Raw genomic sequence first — 18004 nt, 5'->3', positions numbered from 1 at the left:
ATTCCGTGGCAGCAGTCTATAGTTGAACTATACAAATACAGTCATTGAGTGGAGGCAGACTACAATTCTCACTTCTATTTGAGTTACTGATCTTCTGAATCAAAGAAGTAAGAACTAATAGTCAGCTGACTATCATCATGAGTGACAATCTTGACAAACATACATAAATGTGAGAAGCTATTCTCTCAGTTTTATGTGCAAGTATTTAATAAAGTCACTTCAGAATTCTTTCATTCAATGAATGAACGCCAAAGAGAAGAAAAATATCGTTGAAGAATAAGTTATGCAGACCATCGAGCTTAGAGACACAGTGACACAAAATGGTGTCAATGAAGCAATGTTCACAAAGGTTGAATGGACAGTGTGAATAACTATTGTGACAAATGAAAATTTATGCCAACCTTGGACTTTGAAAACACATTTCCTGTCTACTGCAAGTAGTTGCCTCAATTGTTATGCCATCAGGAAATGGCTCTGGGCCTGATGTAGACTTCAGTTGTCACTGGTTTCCTTCCAATTACTTCTAAACAATACAACAAGAAATGTGCACATGAAGTGTGCTGTAATGGCACTTCTGGTGAAAGAAATTTGCTGGAGAATCATATCTTACCTTGTCACAATGGTTTCCACTGCCTGATAAAACAAATTTGAAGCACCCAAAAGGGGAGTAGGACATGAAATGTGGCTTCATGGCTTTAGAAGGTATGTAATTTTATTTAACTGATTACAAACTTGAGTCAGATTTACAAAGAACTTTTCAGTGCTAGAGCATCTATCAGTATGATGTTGCACCCTCTTTGGCTTGGATGCATTCATTGTTTTGGTTGGAAAGTGTGTCACAAAGCCATAGCAGCCTCTCCTGGGGTAAGCTGTCCCACAACTATTGTAACTAGTCTGCGATATTCTGAATACTGGCTCTGGGATAGAGTTGACAGGCAAGCCGTCCCATACATGTTCTATCAGGGGCAGATCTGGGGATCTTGCTGGCATGGGAGTGTCTCAACATGTTGCAGAAACTTCATAGAGTCATGTGCTGTGTGTGGGCATGCCCTGTTCTGCTGAAAAACTGCACTGCGATATTGTTGCATGAGAGGTAAATTTGGGGATGCAGGATGTCAGTGACATGCCACTGTGTCATCATAGTTATCTTGCTCACTATATGACGGATTTCCCTGCTTTCTCCCTACATTGGTTGTCCTTGGTGTCAACATACTGGCTGAAAAAATAGGGGGTGGATGTGCAACTTCTGTCTACTGTAAATGATGTAGCTGACAGATGCACAGTTGCGTTTCCAGTCTTTTACTTTTACTGTTTGCAACCCCCCAATAATACACAGTTATATGGTCAGTGCACTATTGTTTAACCTTCGATAAGGCTCATTAATATATTCCAGGCAAACATCCACATACTGCTACAATAGTTTGCTGTTGAATATCTATGAGCAGTAAAAACATAACCACATAATTCACGTGTTCTTGAAGAATAGGAGGGTGCGTATGGAGCAGACACTGTCATCGTCTTAACACATGGTCTAATTGTGTAACACTTATTTCACAGTTAAGTTGAAGCATTGTTGTTGTTCTAACCAACACAGGTTCCTCATTTGAAATTTGACTGTGGACTGAATGTCTCAGGACTAAAATTTGGGACCTTAAATATTCTCACAATAATAGGGGCTGAAACTACACACTGTTCAAAGTTTAGTTTACAGAAATTACAATTAAAACTAAACTCATTAAATTAACTGAATACATCAAAACATTGGTTCTTTTTAGCAGTTTCTTCCACTGCAAGAGTTAGTCTGAATTATTTGTTTAAATCATGAAATTAACAAATATAAGTACACAAACAATACTTTGGACAAAACTGTTAATTACTTTGGAATTAATTATGGGCTGGCTTTGCTAACATGTTTTTGAATACAGCCAAATAGATACTTCAAGATTACTAGCATTTTGTCTTCCAAATGTTTATAATGGTACAGAATTTTTATTTGTGAATTAGAAAGTCAATAACAAACATGAAAATAAGCACAAAATTAGATCTTGTGCTATATTCTTTAAAATTGAGGGCCATCCTTTCTCTTTCATGAAAAAGCAGGTTACACTCATGTATGCTAATGGTAATTAGGTAAAAATGAAAAATGGATTTAAGGAGACAGATGGCAACACAAGATGGGAAGTAAAAATATCCCAGCTTGCTTCATCACAACATGAGTATGTGGTGTCTAAGTGTCCTTCACAGCAACATCCAGTGCTGTTCACATCCTTTACGTATCCTGTCAAGCCTGCTAACAACACTTAATGGGAACAACATTAACGCGTGCCACTGACCGTCCTATCTGCTACAGAGCGGTGCAGCTTTCATCATTTACGTACTGACTGACAGTGTGTATGTGAAAGAAGTTGCGCTGACATCTGACTGTGTCTTCTGGATCTACAATTTGACCTTGTAGGATTACATCATCAACAAATGTAGGCTTGATGTAGAATACGTCAAAAACAGGGAACATCCACTATAACTTATTTTATAAGAAGAAATCATTTTGATTACACTCTCTGACACCACCGATTACAAAGAACAATACATACTAATTTAATTTAATAGGTATTCTTTCACACTGTAAATTTCCTTTTTCAGCAGATAGTCTTTAGCTTCTTTGTAAAGCTAGTTTCATGTTTATTATCATAAGTTTTTGGTGGACTTTTGAATAACGTAGTATCTGAGTACTGAGGTCCTGTTTCAAGGACTGACAGTCAGTGGACTGTGCCATTTATCTCATTCTTCCTCCATGTGTTTTGCGTGTGTACACTAGCTACCACTCTGAACTATATCTTCACACGAAACAACAAACAAACATCATCCAAACAGGCCTTGAAGGACATCATGTCATTCTCAGCACTTAGGTGTCACGAGATGCAGATATGGAGGGGCATGTGATCAGCACACCACTACCCCAGCTGTTGTCAGTTTTTGTGACCGGTGTTGCTACTCCTCAATCAACTAGCTCATCGATTGGCCTCAGGAGGGCTCAGTGCACCCCACTTGCCGACAACACTCGACAGAGCCAAATGGTGGCTCATCCGATGGTAGCCGAGCCTGACAGGGCTTAACTTCAGTGATCTGATGGGAACCGGTGTTACCACTACAGCACGGCCATTGGCATATCTTGACACAGTCATATACAGTCATGAGTAAAGTAGCCTCTGGCTTTGGGATGGTTTTACAGTTATAAAACCTTCTGACAGCCAGAGGCTATTTTATTTGTAATTAACAATCTGAATTATCTTTTCTGAAATTTGTTATTGTTTTATAACTATTCACAAAGACGTAAATGCTGAGATACCTAGATTTTCAAACCGGTTTCAGTATCTTTCAGAAATTTTCCTTCTCAAAATGATTCTAAATGTTTTGTTCATTTTTCATTAGCAGCCTTTACAGAAATATATCCTCATCTTTCAGACTGTTTCACATTTTGGTCACTGCTCAGTATTGTGATGTCACCTGCGTAGAATATTGTTATCTATTTCTCACCACCATCTATTACATTTACAAACAGATTAAAATGCTCTTCAGGTTTGTTTACTAAAGGCTGGCCATAGAACTGAAGATGGTCACTGATGACCAAAAGTTGTTATGATTGTGTCATAAGAATTGCTTGTGTCAAAAATTAAAATGAAAAGTGGCACTCCATATTAGATGGCTTTGGTTTTTGGCTAGTATAAAATTAAATGAATTTAAATGAAGTATATGGAGCCAGTGGGGAAGAACTCACTGAAGAAGTAATTAAATGAGGTGGTATCATTGCAAACCATTTGGAAATGTTAAATCTACAATTTAGTGAACATGTCATAACAAATGCAAGCAACTGCTGCACCACAGTTCAGTACATGAGTTAATTTGTTGAAGATAACTATAGTAGAGTATATCACGGTGCATCACAAAATCCATTCCTTCCAGTGGTGGTATCCCCACATATCCTACGATAGAATCTCTAGTTGCAGTGTAAAGAAGACAAAACAGGAATGATCAGTGACAATTGAAAGCTCAAGTCATACATGTAGGTATGCCCAGAAAACCTGTTGGTTAAGCTAATTGCTCACGATAACGAATAAATCGCAGTATGGCAGAAATTTTCATTTGTTATCGCATATTCATGCAAATGTTTCATGAGCCATGAGCCAATTATTATTCAACTGCATGGGTATGCAGTGCTTAAAGCTTCAGTTCAGAATATCAGAAAAAAACAGTGCTATCTATTTGTGCATTAAATTTCTTACCATCATGGAACACTGGTTGCATGAGACGTGAGTATGCAGTGTCCAACATTCCCCACATTGGATGTTCCAGATTGTTACATGATCCATTATGTGTTCTGTAGATACTGGAAGCATTGCACCTTGGTGTTTGTAGAACATGAGATGGGTCTGCAGGAACTTTTATAGAAGTCAGCAAGTCTCCCATGGAATCTGGATGTATGTTAAATCTGTGAAAAAATTGTAGTCCAAGTGAGTTAAACCCTGTAGTATCTTCAAAATTTACGACAGATTCATCTAACTTATGATGATATACTAATTGTTCCATTTTACCTTTAGATGCAGTGAGTGATTCAGATGCTGTAAAAGTCATGGTCAGTTTTGCTTTGCACCCCTTCAGCATGTGTTCAGTTTTAACTTCTACTTGAAATATTCTCAGATTAAAACAGAAATTTTTACTTACATTTCTACAAAAATATTTATATATGTGATCTATATAGGCTGATCAGTCACAACATTATGACCACTGATCTACTATCAATATAAACCCACCCAGGTGATGGCAGTGTCACCTGGTGAGGAATGACTGCCAGTCAGACAAACACATGGTGCATGCAATGCCAGTGAGTGTGCCGTCCGTATGTAGAATGGGGAAAGTGCGTGGTCTGTCTGAGTTTAAGTGAAGGCAGATTGTGATGGCCCAGAGGCTTGGCACAAACATTTTAGAAACCTTGTTGGGTGTTTGAGGAGAGCTGTGGTTAAGTGTCTTCAACACATGACAAGACTAAGGTGAAACCATGTTCAGATGTCATGGGATTGGGCAGATACCTCTCATTACAGATGTCGGATGTCATAGGCTGGGCAGACTTGCATTCAGGACAGGCAGTGAACTGTGGCAGAACTAACATCAGACTTTAATGATGGGCGGAGTACAAGTGTGTCTAAACACAGAGTGCACCAAACACTCCTAATGATCGGCCTCCGCAGCCGATGACCCAGTGCTAATGCAACCCAATGTCAACATCACAACATCGCTAACTATAAGTGCAATGGGCATGTGACTATCAGAATGGGTAAGTGACTATCAGCACTGGATGTTGGCACAGCGGCAAAGCATTGCATGGTGTGATCAATCCTGATACCATCTTCATCGTGCCAACAGGAGGACACAAATCCGTCGTCTCCCAGGGGAAATGCTCCTTGACACCTATACTGCAGGACGGAGGTGTGCTGGTGGCAGCTCCATTATGCTCTGGTGAACATTCACGGGGGCATCCATGGGTCTAGTGGAGCTCATGTAAGGTGCTATGAAGGCCAAGGTGTATCGTATACGGGTTGCAGACTGTGGTTGAAGATCATGTTTTCCAACAGCAGTGGCATTTTTCAACAAGATATTGTGCCATCCCCCAAGGCCAGGAGTGTGATGGAGTGGTTCAACGAACACTGTGGCAAGTTCCACATGATAAGCTGCCCCCCCCCCCCCCCCCTCAGTTTGCCAGATCTGAACCCTACCAAACACCCAAACACATTTGGGATGTGATTGCATGCAGTGTCAGAGCTCTTCTTTTGCTTTCCTGGAATTTGTGGAAATTAGGTGACTTGTTTGTGCAGATGTGGTGCCAACTCCCCTCCCCCCCCCCCCCCGCCACCCTCCCAGTGACCCTATTACTTCCATACCATGATGCATCATATTTGTAATCCAAATTTTTAATGTGTTTATATCACACAATTGGCCAAGAATTGTGAAACAAAGCAGAGTCTGCCAGGCTTGCTAACAGTTCCTTTCATTTACAAAGTAAATGTGGCATTACTAATCAAAACATCCTAGAAAGTGATAAGATAATTTGTCATTCTTGATTGGGCCACAATAATACAAGAGACATGATCACTGTGCTCAAAAATGAGCATGTAACAGGTAGGAAATTCAATAGCAAAGTTGATTTCTCAAAATCCACTTGTTTTGAAGGCATAATCATGTTCATTAGTTTCCCAAGGTGACATGAAAAAGCAAATAAACACCTGTAATTAATCCATTATTATGTCTGTCAACCAGTGATGAAAACGCCTCAAGCTAGTGCAAGACTTTGTGGCTTCCATAGATGATCAGAGAAGATGTAATCATATGTTCTTCCTTCATTACAAGGGAGAGGTTTCTGACAAGTTAATCAAATTCATGATGATGGCAGAAAATCTGATTGGTCATAAGATTAAGTCCAGTATATCAGATATGATAAAGAGTAGCTCAATGAGACAATGGTTTCAATCCTCAGAGTGGTAGGCACACAACAAGATGGCAAAATAGTATTGCAGAACAGAATAAGCATACCTTAGACCTTGGTCAAAACAATTCCCTGCATTTCAGTTGAATCAGGACCACCATCAGCATTTTGGACTGAGACCATCAACAATGCACACAACACCCAAACTTGTTGCTTGACATAAATTCTTAGATAACAGAGTGCCATGTGAAAAGTGGTTGAAGAGAATGTCATATTAGAAGTAGAGGAAGATTATCTTAACACATCTCATCTTTGCAAATTTGGTTGTAGTCACACAGGACAAATTCACAAAGAAAGAAAAATTCAGACCTAATGTTAAACATTGAATTTTTGTAGGCTATTCTGACCACACTAAAGCCTATCGAGTGTGGGTATAAAAGGATCACAGAATCTACATTTCAACAGAATCCAAGGTCGTTTTTCATGACAGCCATGAACTGAGGCAGATTTTTGTGGCTTTCCATAAAGGAAACACAGGTCAACACCAAGTAGGAGGCATCAAACTTGGGAGGAGAATCCAGGGGCCTTCCATGCACCAAATTTGAGCTACCACCTGATGGAGCACAATTCTACATAGGGAAAGTGGTTATCACTGAAACAACTGGTTTTCAGTTAGACTGGTCTTTTTCGTCTCTGGGTTAACCTGAATGTTACAAGCTTTTAAATTATTGTGTTACAATGATTACCTTGCTGTTTTATTGTTTCATAAAAATGGCAGATGAATAATAAGCATGTGTGTCAAATTTCTAGCATTTTTTCTTTAATTATTTTGAGTGAAGAATTTGTTTTGCAGTCAGTTATATTTACCTACTTTTTAACAGGAACGTGCTTTAAAAATATTCAAATGAACAATTAAGATAGCAGGCAAAACATAACATTTAGCAGGACTTTTATCATGACAATAGTTAAAATTTCTATAATGAATTAATCCATTGGCCAGTATTATTGTCCAAACTGTTCACAAATATTCTTTCTATAATGTGTTGATCTTTAAGTCAACTGCTTGCACCAGAAACTATACCATTTAAAGATGATAGCAATCTCTCAGAACCCAAAGAACTTCTCATCAAAGATAAATATATTTCTGGCTAAAAATGACAAGTGTGTGGCATACACCTTTTACTCTCCTGCCAAAAAACAAAAGCATCACTGCTTCTGGACAATGAAGTATGCTGAAAGTAAAGCTGTACATCACTCAGAAACAAACTTTTAGGCTCCACTAGACAACTCTATACTACTTACGGCTCATGTGATGACCAAAGAGGATTTCCAGTTGTTCTGACCTCCTGCCTTTGAAGTAAAGATGAAAGTATGCAAACTTGCCCAAAGTTATTTACATCTGAGGTCAAATTTGCAAAGGCTTTCAGGGCAGTGAGGAAGGCATTTTTGAGAACAGTCACTAAGTGGACAATAAGATTTCCTGTAATGTACTTGTTTCCAGAAACCTCCTTTGCGGCTTTTTTGAAAGATATTAAAATAGCCAACATTTCTGACAACAATTCAATGCAGTTCAATACTTCTAGAGTAGGTATGGTGTCATAATGGAAAACAATAGACACCTGAAGACATCAGTGAGAAATTGCCACATAGACCAGGTGGGGGCAGATCTTGCACACTGCACACACATGCATACTGTGCCAAACAGAGACAGGCACATTATTGTATCACCAGTGCTGTACCATTTCTTATATTGTGTGTTTGTTGCTCATTTCTATCTGTCAGCATTGTTATTTAAATAGCAGTGATAGCTTTCCGAGTGTAAGACCACTGACTAATGGAGAAGATGTTTAAATTAATGGTGTCAACTTCACTTCAGATATAGCTGAGACTAACATCAACAATACACTAAATGGGCCAGATCATTGTGAGTGGTCCAAAGTCATATACAACGAGGTCAGATCAGTAGTCACAAAAATACTTGGGACATTGTTGGAAGGTCAGCAAGTAATGAAGTAATTGCCTGTGGAACCAATATGTGAAAAAGCACTGTAATGATGATTCCTTATTTTGGAGAAAAGCAAGAACAGTAGGATTCAACCTACATTGGGAAATTATTTTTATTGACATGTTTGTCCCAGTTGCAATGACTGAGTCATTTGGGCTACTCGTGGTTCTGCCAGTCAAATATGGAAACACCTGCTGCTATACTTAATTGTGACATTGACACAGAAGTATTTGTGGAACAGATGGAATTATTGGTTGAAGCCTCACAAAGTATGACACAGATTGAGAGAGATGATTACATCATCAAGAAGGCTACACTCCCACTGTAAAAAATCTGGTAATTAAATGCATCAATTGAGGAAATAATTTATGGATTTTGCCAGCAGGATCCATGCAGCATGCCATGTAGAATGCAACTCTAAAATCAATGATTGCAATAAACAAATGCTGCTGTGTATATTTATGTGGACAGTCAAATGGTTCAAATAATTTTGATCACTATGGGACTTAACTTCTGAGGTCATCAGTCCCCTAGAACTTAGAACTACTTAAACCTAATGAACCTAAGGACATCACACACATCCATGCCCGAGGCCGGAATTGAACTTGTGACCGTAGCGGTCGGGCGGTTCCAGACTGTAGCGCCTAGAACCGCTCGGCCACTCTGGCTGGCGTGGACAGTCAACAACAAAAATCTAGTGCTTCACATATTTAGGTGGACAAATCATAATTACTTCATTGGACCCTGACAGGGCAAATCAAACCAATGATGAGCCGTCTTTCACATTTAATGCTGAGGACCTTAGGAGTATGTGGTATTATCTGGGTATCAAGGCCAATTAGTCAGATGACGAAGTAGCTGTGTTACAGAAGTATTCAATCAACTCAGAATTATAGAATGCAAGGCAGTGAGGACTTGTAACAGTTGGGGATAGTCTGAAAGAATGGGTGAAATCCTACTGGTGGCATATTAACCATCTAACTTTACCTGATTCCCTAACTGACACTTGCTTGGCAGATCTCAGATGAGCCTAGCACTACTAGTGGTAGGAAAATTTCTCCCTTACCACAAGAGAAATTTTCCTACCAGCATGATCATGAAGTGCTAGGCTTCTCGTCATACTGACAGTGTTTCTGCCAAAAGTTGGAGTATGAATATAATGGGACAGAACAAGAAACAGTTGCAGTAGATTTTAATGCAATTCAGGTATCTTCTTCAAGAAAATTTCAGGCAATATTGCCATTATGAGAGTCACTAACCACATTACTAAACTGTAAGTGGAAATAGTACTGTCACGCATGAGAAAATAATTAAACTAAGAAAATTACAGAAATCGAGAAGTTCACTTACTTCAGCCTGTGGCATGTTAAAACAGAATGACAAGACTATATTATTCAAATTAATTAGCATGCTTGTGTAGGAAACAAAGAAAATGCTGCTTATTTCCAAAATGTACTTGGGAATAAACTGCACAGAGCTTTTTGCAAGACAGCACGTGGTTGTCCAGCAGCTCATAGTGTCAACCTCAGGCATGACCTTGTCTCTGGTGGTGCCCATGGATCCCACATTCTCACAACATGGAGCAGTTAATAGCCACGTTGGATTATGCAAGTCTGACTCGGAGCAATGGAGAACAGGTCACACTGTTATCTAACATGGTGACAGACTCTTGTGCCAATGCTCATCTTAATGAAGAATGCATGAGAAACTTAAATTGAGTCAGAACCAAATGAGACATGACTTAGCAATGACTGTGGAAGAATGTTGTGTCTCTGGCCATTGTATAGCCTGACAGTGGGACTCCATGGCTTAAAACATAGTCCGCATTGCCAACACTGCAGGGAAGCTGCACTGACTTTCCCCATGTTACATCTTTACTGTGGGTGTGAGGGCTTTCTGAGCTTTAGGGTTGTCTCTCTCTACATGGCACTAATGTGAGGACACACTGGCAAATGCCTCCTTCTGCGACCACATGAGCTATGAAAAAAATTTGAACAGAACACCCAAAACAATAATGGAATTATTAATAAAAAGAATTGATGGTGAGAAATGAAATGATCATATGGCATTGAAGGGCGATAGTAGCCATCTGGAGAAGTTCAGCTGCCAACTTGCAAATCTTTTCGATTGATGGATTGATGGCACAATGGGTGACTTGCATGTCAGTGATTTTTTTTTGATTTTTTTATCAGTCTACTGACTGGTTTGATGCAGCCCGCCACGAATTCCTTTCCTGTGCTAACCTCTTCATCTCAGAGTAGCACTTGCAACCTACGTCCTCAATTATTTGCTTGATGTATTCCAATCTCTGTCTTCCTCGGCAGTTTTTGCCCTCTACAGCTCCCTCTAGTACCATGGAAGTCATTCCCTCATGTCTTAGCAGATGTCCTATCATCCTGTCCCTTCTCCTTATCAGTGTTTTCCACATATTCCTTTCCTCTCCGATTCTGCGTAGAACCTCCTCATTCTTTACCTTATCAGTCCACCTAATTTTTAACATTCGTCTATAGTACCACATCTCAAATGCTTTGATTCTCTTTTGTTCCAGTTTTCCCACAGTCCATGTTTCACTACCATACAATGCTGTACTCCAGACGTACATCCTCAGAAATTTCTTCCTCAAATTAAGGCCGGTATTTGATATTAGTAGACTTCTCTTGGCCAGAAATATCTTTTTTGCCATAGCGAGTCTGCTTTTGATGTCCTCCTTGCTCCGTCCGTCATTGGTTATTTTACTGCCTAGGTAGCAGAATTCCTTAACTTCACTGACTTTGTGACCATCAATCCTGATGTTATGTTTCTCACTGTTCTCATTTCTACTACTTCTCATTACCTTCGTCTTTCTCTGATTTACTCTCAAACCATACTGTGTACTCATTAGACTGTTCATTCCGTTCAGCAGATCATTTAATTCTTCTTCACTTTCACTCAGGATAGCAATGTCATCAGCGAATCGTATCAGTGATATCCTTTCACCTTGTATTTTAATTCCACTCCAAAACCTTTCTTTTATTTTCATCATTGCTTCCTCGATGTACAGATTGAAGAGTAGGGGCGAAAGGCTACAGCCTTGTCTTACACCCTTCTTAATACGAGCACTTCGTTCTTGGTCGTCCACTCTCATTATTCCCTCTTGGTTGTTGTACATATTGTATATGACCCGTCTCTCCCTATAGCTTACCCCTACTTTTTTCAGAATCTTGAACAGCTTGCACCAGTTTATATTGTCGAACGCTTTTTCCAGGTCGACAAATCCTATGAAAGTGTCTTAATTTTTCTTTAGCCTTGCTTCCATTATTAGCCGTAATGTCAGAATTGCCTCTCTCATCCCTTTACTTTTCCTAAAGCCAAACTGATCGTCACCTAGTGCATTCTCAATTTTCTTTTCTATTCTTCTGTATATTATTCTTGTAAGCAGCTTCGATGCATGAGCTGTTAAGCTGATTGTGCGATAATTCTCACACTTGTCAGCTCTTGCCATCTTCAGAATTGTGTGGATGATGCTTTTCCGAAAGTCAGATGGTGTATCGCCATACTCATATATTCTACACACCAACGTGAATAGTCATTTTGTTGCCACTTCCCCGAATGATTTTAGAAATTCTGATGGAATGTTATCTATCCCTTCTGCCTTATTTGACCATAAGTCCTCCAAAGCTCTTTTAAATTCCAATTCTAATACTGGATCCCCTATCTCTTCTAAATCGACTCCTGTTTCTTCTTCTATCACATCAGACAAATCTTCACCCTCATAGAGGCTTTCAATGTATTCTTTCCATCTATCTGCTCTCTCCTCTGCATTTAACAGTGGAATTCCCATTGCACTCTTAATGTTACCACCGTTGCTTTTAATGTCGCGAAAGGTTGTTTTGACTTTCCTGTATGCTGAGTCTGTCCTTCCGACAATCATATCTTTTTCGATGTCTTCACATTTTTCCTGTAGCCATTTTGTCTTAGCTTCCCTGCACTTCCTATTTATTTCATTCCTCAGCGACTTGTATTTCTGTATTCCTGATTTTCCCGGAACATGTTTGTACTTCCTCCTTTCATCAATCAACTGAAGTATTTGTTCTGTTACCCAGGGTTTCTTCGCAGCTACCTTCTTTGTACCTATGTTTTCCTTCCCAACTTCTGTGATGGCCCTTTTTAGAGATGTCCATTCCTCTTCAACTGTACTGCCTACTGCGCTATTCCTTATTGCTGTATCTATAGTGTTAGAGAACTTCAAACGTATCTCGTCATTCCTTAGTACTTCCATATCCCACTTTTTTGCATATTGATTCTTCCTGACTAATGTCTTGAACTTCACCCTACTCTTCATCACTACTATATTGTGATCTGAGTCTATATCTGCTCCTGGGTATGCCTTAGAATCCAGTATCTGATTTCGGAATCTCTGTCTGACCATGATGTAATCTAATTGAAATCTTCCCGTATCTCCCGGCCTTTTCCAAGTATACCTCCTCCTCTTGTGATTCTTGAACAGGGTATTCGCTATTACTAGCTGAAACTTGTTACAGAACTCAATTAGTCTTTCTCCTCTTTCATTCCTTGTCCCAAACCCATATTCTCCTGTAACCTTTTCTTCTACTCCCCCTACAGCTGCATTCCAGTCACCCATGACTATTAGATTTTTGTCCCCCTTTACATACTGCATTACCCTGTCAATATCCTCATACACCTTCTCTATATGTTCATCTTCAGCTTGCGACGTTGGCATGTATACCTGAACTATCGTTGTCGGTGTTGGTCTGCTGTCGATTCTGATTAGAACAACCCGGTCACTGAACTGTTCACAGTAACACACCCTCTGCCCTACCTTCCTATTCATAATGAATCCTACACCTGTTATACCATTTTCTGCTGCTGTTGATATTACCTGATACTCATCTGACCAGAAATCCTTGTCTTCCTTCCACTTCACTGACCCCTACTATATCTAGATTGAGCCTTTGCATTTCCCTTTTCAGATTTTCTAGTTTCCCTACCATGTTCAAGCTTCTGACATTCCATGCCCCGACTCATAGAACGTTATCATTTCATAGATTATTCAATCTTTTTCTGATTGTAACCTCCCTCTTGGCAGTCCCCTCCTGGAGATCCGAATGGGGGACTATTCCGGAATCTTTTGCCAATGGAGAGATCATCATGACACTTCTTCAATTACAGGCCACATGTCCTGTGGATACACGTTATGTGCCTTTAAAGCAGTGGTTTCCATTGCCTTCTGCATCCTAATGTCGTTGATCATTGCTGATTCTTCCGCCTTTAGGGGCAATTTCCCACCCCTAGGACAAGAGAGTGCCCTGAACCTCTATCCCCTCCTCCGCTCTCTTTGACAAGGCCGTTGGCAGAATGAGGCTGACTTCTTACGCCGGAAGTCTTCGGCCGCCAATGCTGATTATTTATCAAAATTTAGGCAGTGGTGGGGATCGAACCCAGGACCGAAAACATTTTGATTATGAATCAAAGATGCTACCCCTAGACCACGGGTGATGAAACAATAATGAGGACAACGCAATATCCAGACCCTGAGGAGAGAAAATCTCCAATCTGGCTGGGAATCATACTTGGGCCCAATGCATGGCAGTCATATGCTCTGACCACTCAGCTAAGGGAGGGGACAGTAATTTATGTTAATCACATATTTATTCTGACATCACTGTCTGCTCATTATATCATTCCACAAGACATTGGCAGTTTCAAAATTTTGTGCGTAAATAATTTACTGGGAGAAATTTGCAAATTAATTGAAGATCTGAAATAAAAAATGCTCTAAGTGCTGAAATCATAAACTTGAAGAAAATGTGCTTTATGTATACTAGGCAGTAATAGTCATAATTGCACTATTAATGTGTTTTATTTGAATGCTAAGCATAGTACTGATTTAGTTTACAAAGGAAATTATGAACATTGTATTGTAATAGTATGAAAAATTTACTGAATGTGGAAATGCAATGAAAAGCACTAAATGCCATATTTTAATAGTCAGCAAAAAGATTGCAAAAGTCTATTTTTCTTTTGTAAAATTAAATATGATCATGATGCAGCTTGTAACATCCAGGGCAAATATTTGCATTTTCTTGATGTCATATGCTCTTATACCTTTTCTCAAAATAGGAATACCTTCCCAGGCCTCAATTTCATTTAAGCTTCCCTTGGTCTTAACTACATGAGGCTTATGTTTGTCCCACCACAGCCACTGTACTTTGGATATGTTTTTATTTGCTGTGTTTATATTACAATCTGCTGCTTTCTTGAAATCTAAGGAGTCAGATGCATTCATGTTATTGACGACAAATGACTTTATGTGTCTTACTTGCTGTTCATGTCCTTTATATCTTCTAGAACAATATATCTGGTAACTGAAGAATAACAGTCTGTCCAGTTATGTTGTAGCTTAGCAAGCAATAATGATACTTACATTATGTGTTAGAGAGCTTATGCAAGAATATAGTTACAACTTTCATCATTTTCTTTGTGCCTTTGTCCTGCTGCAATGTGGGGTCAGTCTTGTTACTATGGATTTGGTGATTTTAGTGGCTGAAGGTGGCTGGATGCCTCTCCTGTCGCCACCCCAAACCCTTAACAAATCTATATTTCCAATTCGAGTGTTAGCAGACGTAGGTGACATAAAAATGAAAAAGCTTGCATACTTTGCCTACTTTCTTTCCATAATGTCATATGGTATAATATTTTGGGGTAACTCTTCAAGTCAAACAAAAGTTTTCAGAGTCCAAAAGCATGTAATATGTATTATTTGTGGAGTAAATTCATGGACATCCTGTAGAAACCTCTTGAAAGAACTGGGTATACTAACTACTGCCTCTCAGTATATTTACTCCTTAATGAAATTTGTCCTAAATAATATATCTCTTTTTCCAAGAAACAGCTCAGTTCATACATACAATACCAGGAACAAAAATGATCTGCACAAGGACTTAAAAGCACTTACTTTAGTTCAAAAAGTGGTCCACTACTCAGGAACACTCATCTTCAATAATTTGCCAGTAAAGATAAAAAATTTAGTTACAAATAAAGTTCATTTTGAAAGGAGCCTGAAAGACTTACTAGTGGCCAACTCCTTCTACTCCACTGCCGAATTTTTTAATAGAAACAAATGATGTATTGTATATATTCATACTACTAGTATTGTTATTTCAGCTTTACAAAAAAAAAAAAAAAAAAAAAAAAAAAAACGGCATGTTCCCCATCCATGAGGATCTCCTCAGCACGGATCTATGGAACGAAAAAATAATCTTATCTAAACCACGACGTAATAACCCGGAACATATTATTAATTGTGATATTTCCGGCCATGAAAGTTTAACATTTTGTTCGGCGAACTTTCCCTCATCAGCCAGTACATTATGGCCACTGAACTACTGTCGATATAAACCCATCCAGGCGATAGCAGCGTCACCTGGAGAGGAATGATTACTAGTCAGACACGCACGGCGCATGTAGTACCAATGAGAGGGCAGTCCGTGAGTAGAATGGGGAAGGCGCTCATCTATATAAGTTTGACCGAGTGCAGACAGTGATGGCCTAGAGGCTCGGCACGACCATTTCGGAAACTCCACGACTTGTCGGGTATTCGAGGTGTGGTGTGGTGAGTTTCCTCAACATATAGCGAAACTAAGGTGAAACAACATCCAGACATCATGGGGTTGGGCAGCCACCCCCAATTACAGATGTCGGACCTCGTATGCTGGACAGACTTATAAAACAGGACAGGCTGCGAACTGTGGTGGAACTAATACCGGACTTTAGTACTGGACAGACTACAGGGTGTTTTGACATGTGGTGCACCAAACACTCCTAACTGTGGGCCTCTGCAGCCAACGACCCGTTCGTGTGCAAATGTTAACCACGTGAAATTGGCAGTTAACACTGAAATGCTCATTTGACCATAGTCACTGGATGCTGGCACAGTGGCAGAGCAGTACATTCTGACGAATCTCGATACCTTCTTCATCGTGCCTATGAGAGAGCCCGAATCCGTCATCTTCCAGGGAAACAGCTCCTAGACACCCATACTCTGGGAACAGAGATCAGCTGGTGACGGTTCCATTATGCCCCAGGGAAGATTCACGTGGGCATCCATGGCTCTAGTGGAGCTGGTGCGAGGCATCGTGACAGCCGAGGAGTACCGTACACAGTTTGCAGACCGCGTACTTCCTTTCGTGGGGATAACGTTTCCTGATGGCAGATGCATTTTTCAACAAGATAATGCACCGTGTCTCAATGCCGGGAGTGTGACGGAGTAGTTTGAGGAACACTGTGGCCTCCCAGCTTGTCAGATATGTACCTGGTCAATTGCATCTGGGAGGTGATTGGAAGTGGCGTCAGAGCTCATTGCCCCACTCCGCAGAATAGGGGAATCAGATGTACCGGCTGTTAGGTAGTCGGTCATAATGTTCTGGCCGACCAGTGTATTGGAGGTGAACTCGTCAGGCGCTCGACCCGCGCAGTACTCACTGGCGGGAGAGCTGTGTGGCAAGCGCGCTGGCGTCGGCCAGGTCCTGCAGGGTGTCGGCCATGCGCGCCCTCTGCCCGTCGCTGGCGACGTTGGTGAGGTAGTGGTGGTACTCGGGGGAGCCCCGCGCCACTCGCTGCCTCTGCGCCGCCGCCGCCTCCCGCTCCCTCAGCCTCGCCGCCAGCCGGCCGCCCCTCTCCAGACCCTGACGCACCGCCTCTGCCAGCTCGGAGTCACTTGCAGCCACGTCATCTGCACAAGTTATTCACAAAACTACTCTCCAGTATCTCTGACACCCACCTATTGCGCAGTCTTGCAGCGTACTCTAAAGTCAAATGCAATGAGCTGCCAGCTGTAATGTGGTAGACCAGGAAACAGTAAGTGGGTACGCGTGCTGTGCTGTCCGTTCCCACCACAAAGTGCACATTACAACTAAATTTAAAAGGGAAAGTTGGCAGGAGTGCATTGGAACATAATGCACGTTTTAGAAACGTGCACAAGTTTAGAATTTGAGGCACACGTTTATTTATTTATCCACAAATTACACATTACTAAAAACTACTTACAAAATTGTTTAGCAGTATGTTCATTACAGTCGAGATCCAATTCTTAGTTCCTCCAATTGAGGTACAAAATTAAGTTGCAGACAAGAAGTCAAACCATTGACACACACTTTAACTTCCGACCTGCATAGGACAGGAGAAACACAGTTGGATGTACGTGAGTACTATGACCGGGCACTGACTAATGGGGAGGGCGAAATGAAAACCTTGTGCATCGGGAAAGTGAGAAATCGGGAACCACGTGGTGGCCAGACGTGGGCGAGAAACAGTTAATAACTTGCATAACAAAATTTTGTAGTCTCACGCATAATTTACTGTCGCCAGTATCGGAGGAAGGGGCCTGCTACGACAAGTTGCACAAGTTAAAATAGGCATCTGTACATTAGAGCCATGCTGGCAGGTACACCACCAGCCCTTTTTGGTGAATGAGGAGCCTGCAAGTTATCTGCAAAAAGCGATGCGATGCCAACTCACCAAAATAT

General features: G+C 40.5%; 1 protein-coding gene across 1 annotated transcript in view; it reads right to left on the bottom strand.

Moving 5' to 3' along the window:
• The window catches only part of LOC126106818 (peroxidase-like), a 670034-nt gene that overhangs the window by 618946 nt on the left and 33084 nt on the right, over positions 1 to 18004 (bottom strand). The window contains exon 3 of the mRNA XM_049913211.1: positions 16962 to 17211. Within this exon, the coding sequence (XP_049769168.1) occupies positions 16962 to 17211 (250 nt within the window). The remainder of the gene's footprint in view (positions 1 to 16961; positions 17212 to 18004) is intronic.

This window comes from Schistocerca cancellata, chromosome 10 (assembly GCF_023864275.1).
Source record: "Schistocerca cancellata isolate TAMUIC-IGC-003103 chromosome 10, iqSchCanc2.1, whole genome shotgun sequence".
Lineage (NCBI taxonomy): Eukaryota > Metazoa > Arthropoda > Insecta > Orthoptera > Acrididae > Schistocerca > Schistocerca cancellata.
Note: the sequence above shows the minus strand (reverse complement) of the source record. Positions and strands in the feature narration are given on the sequence as shown.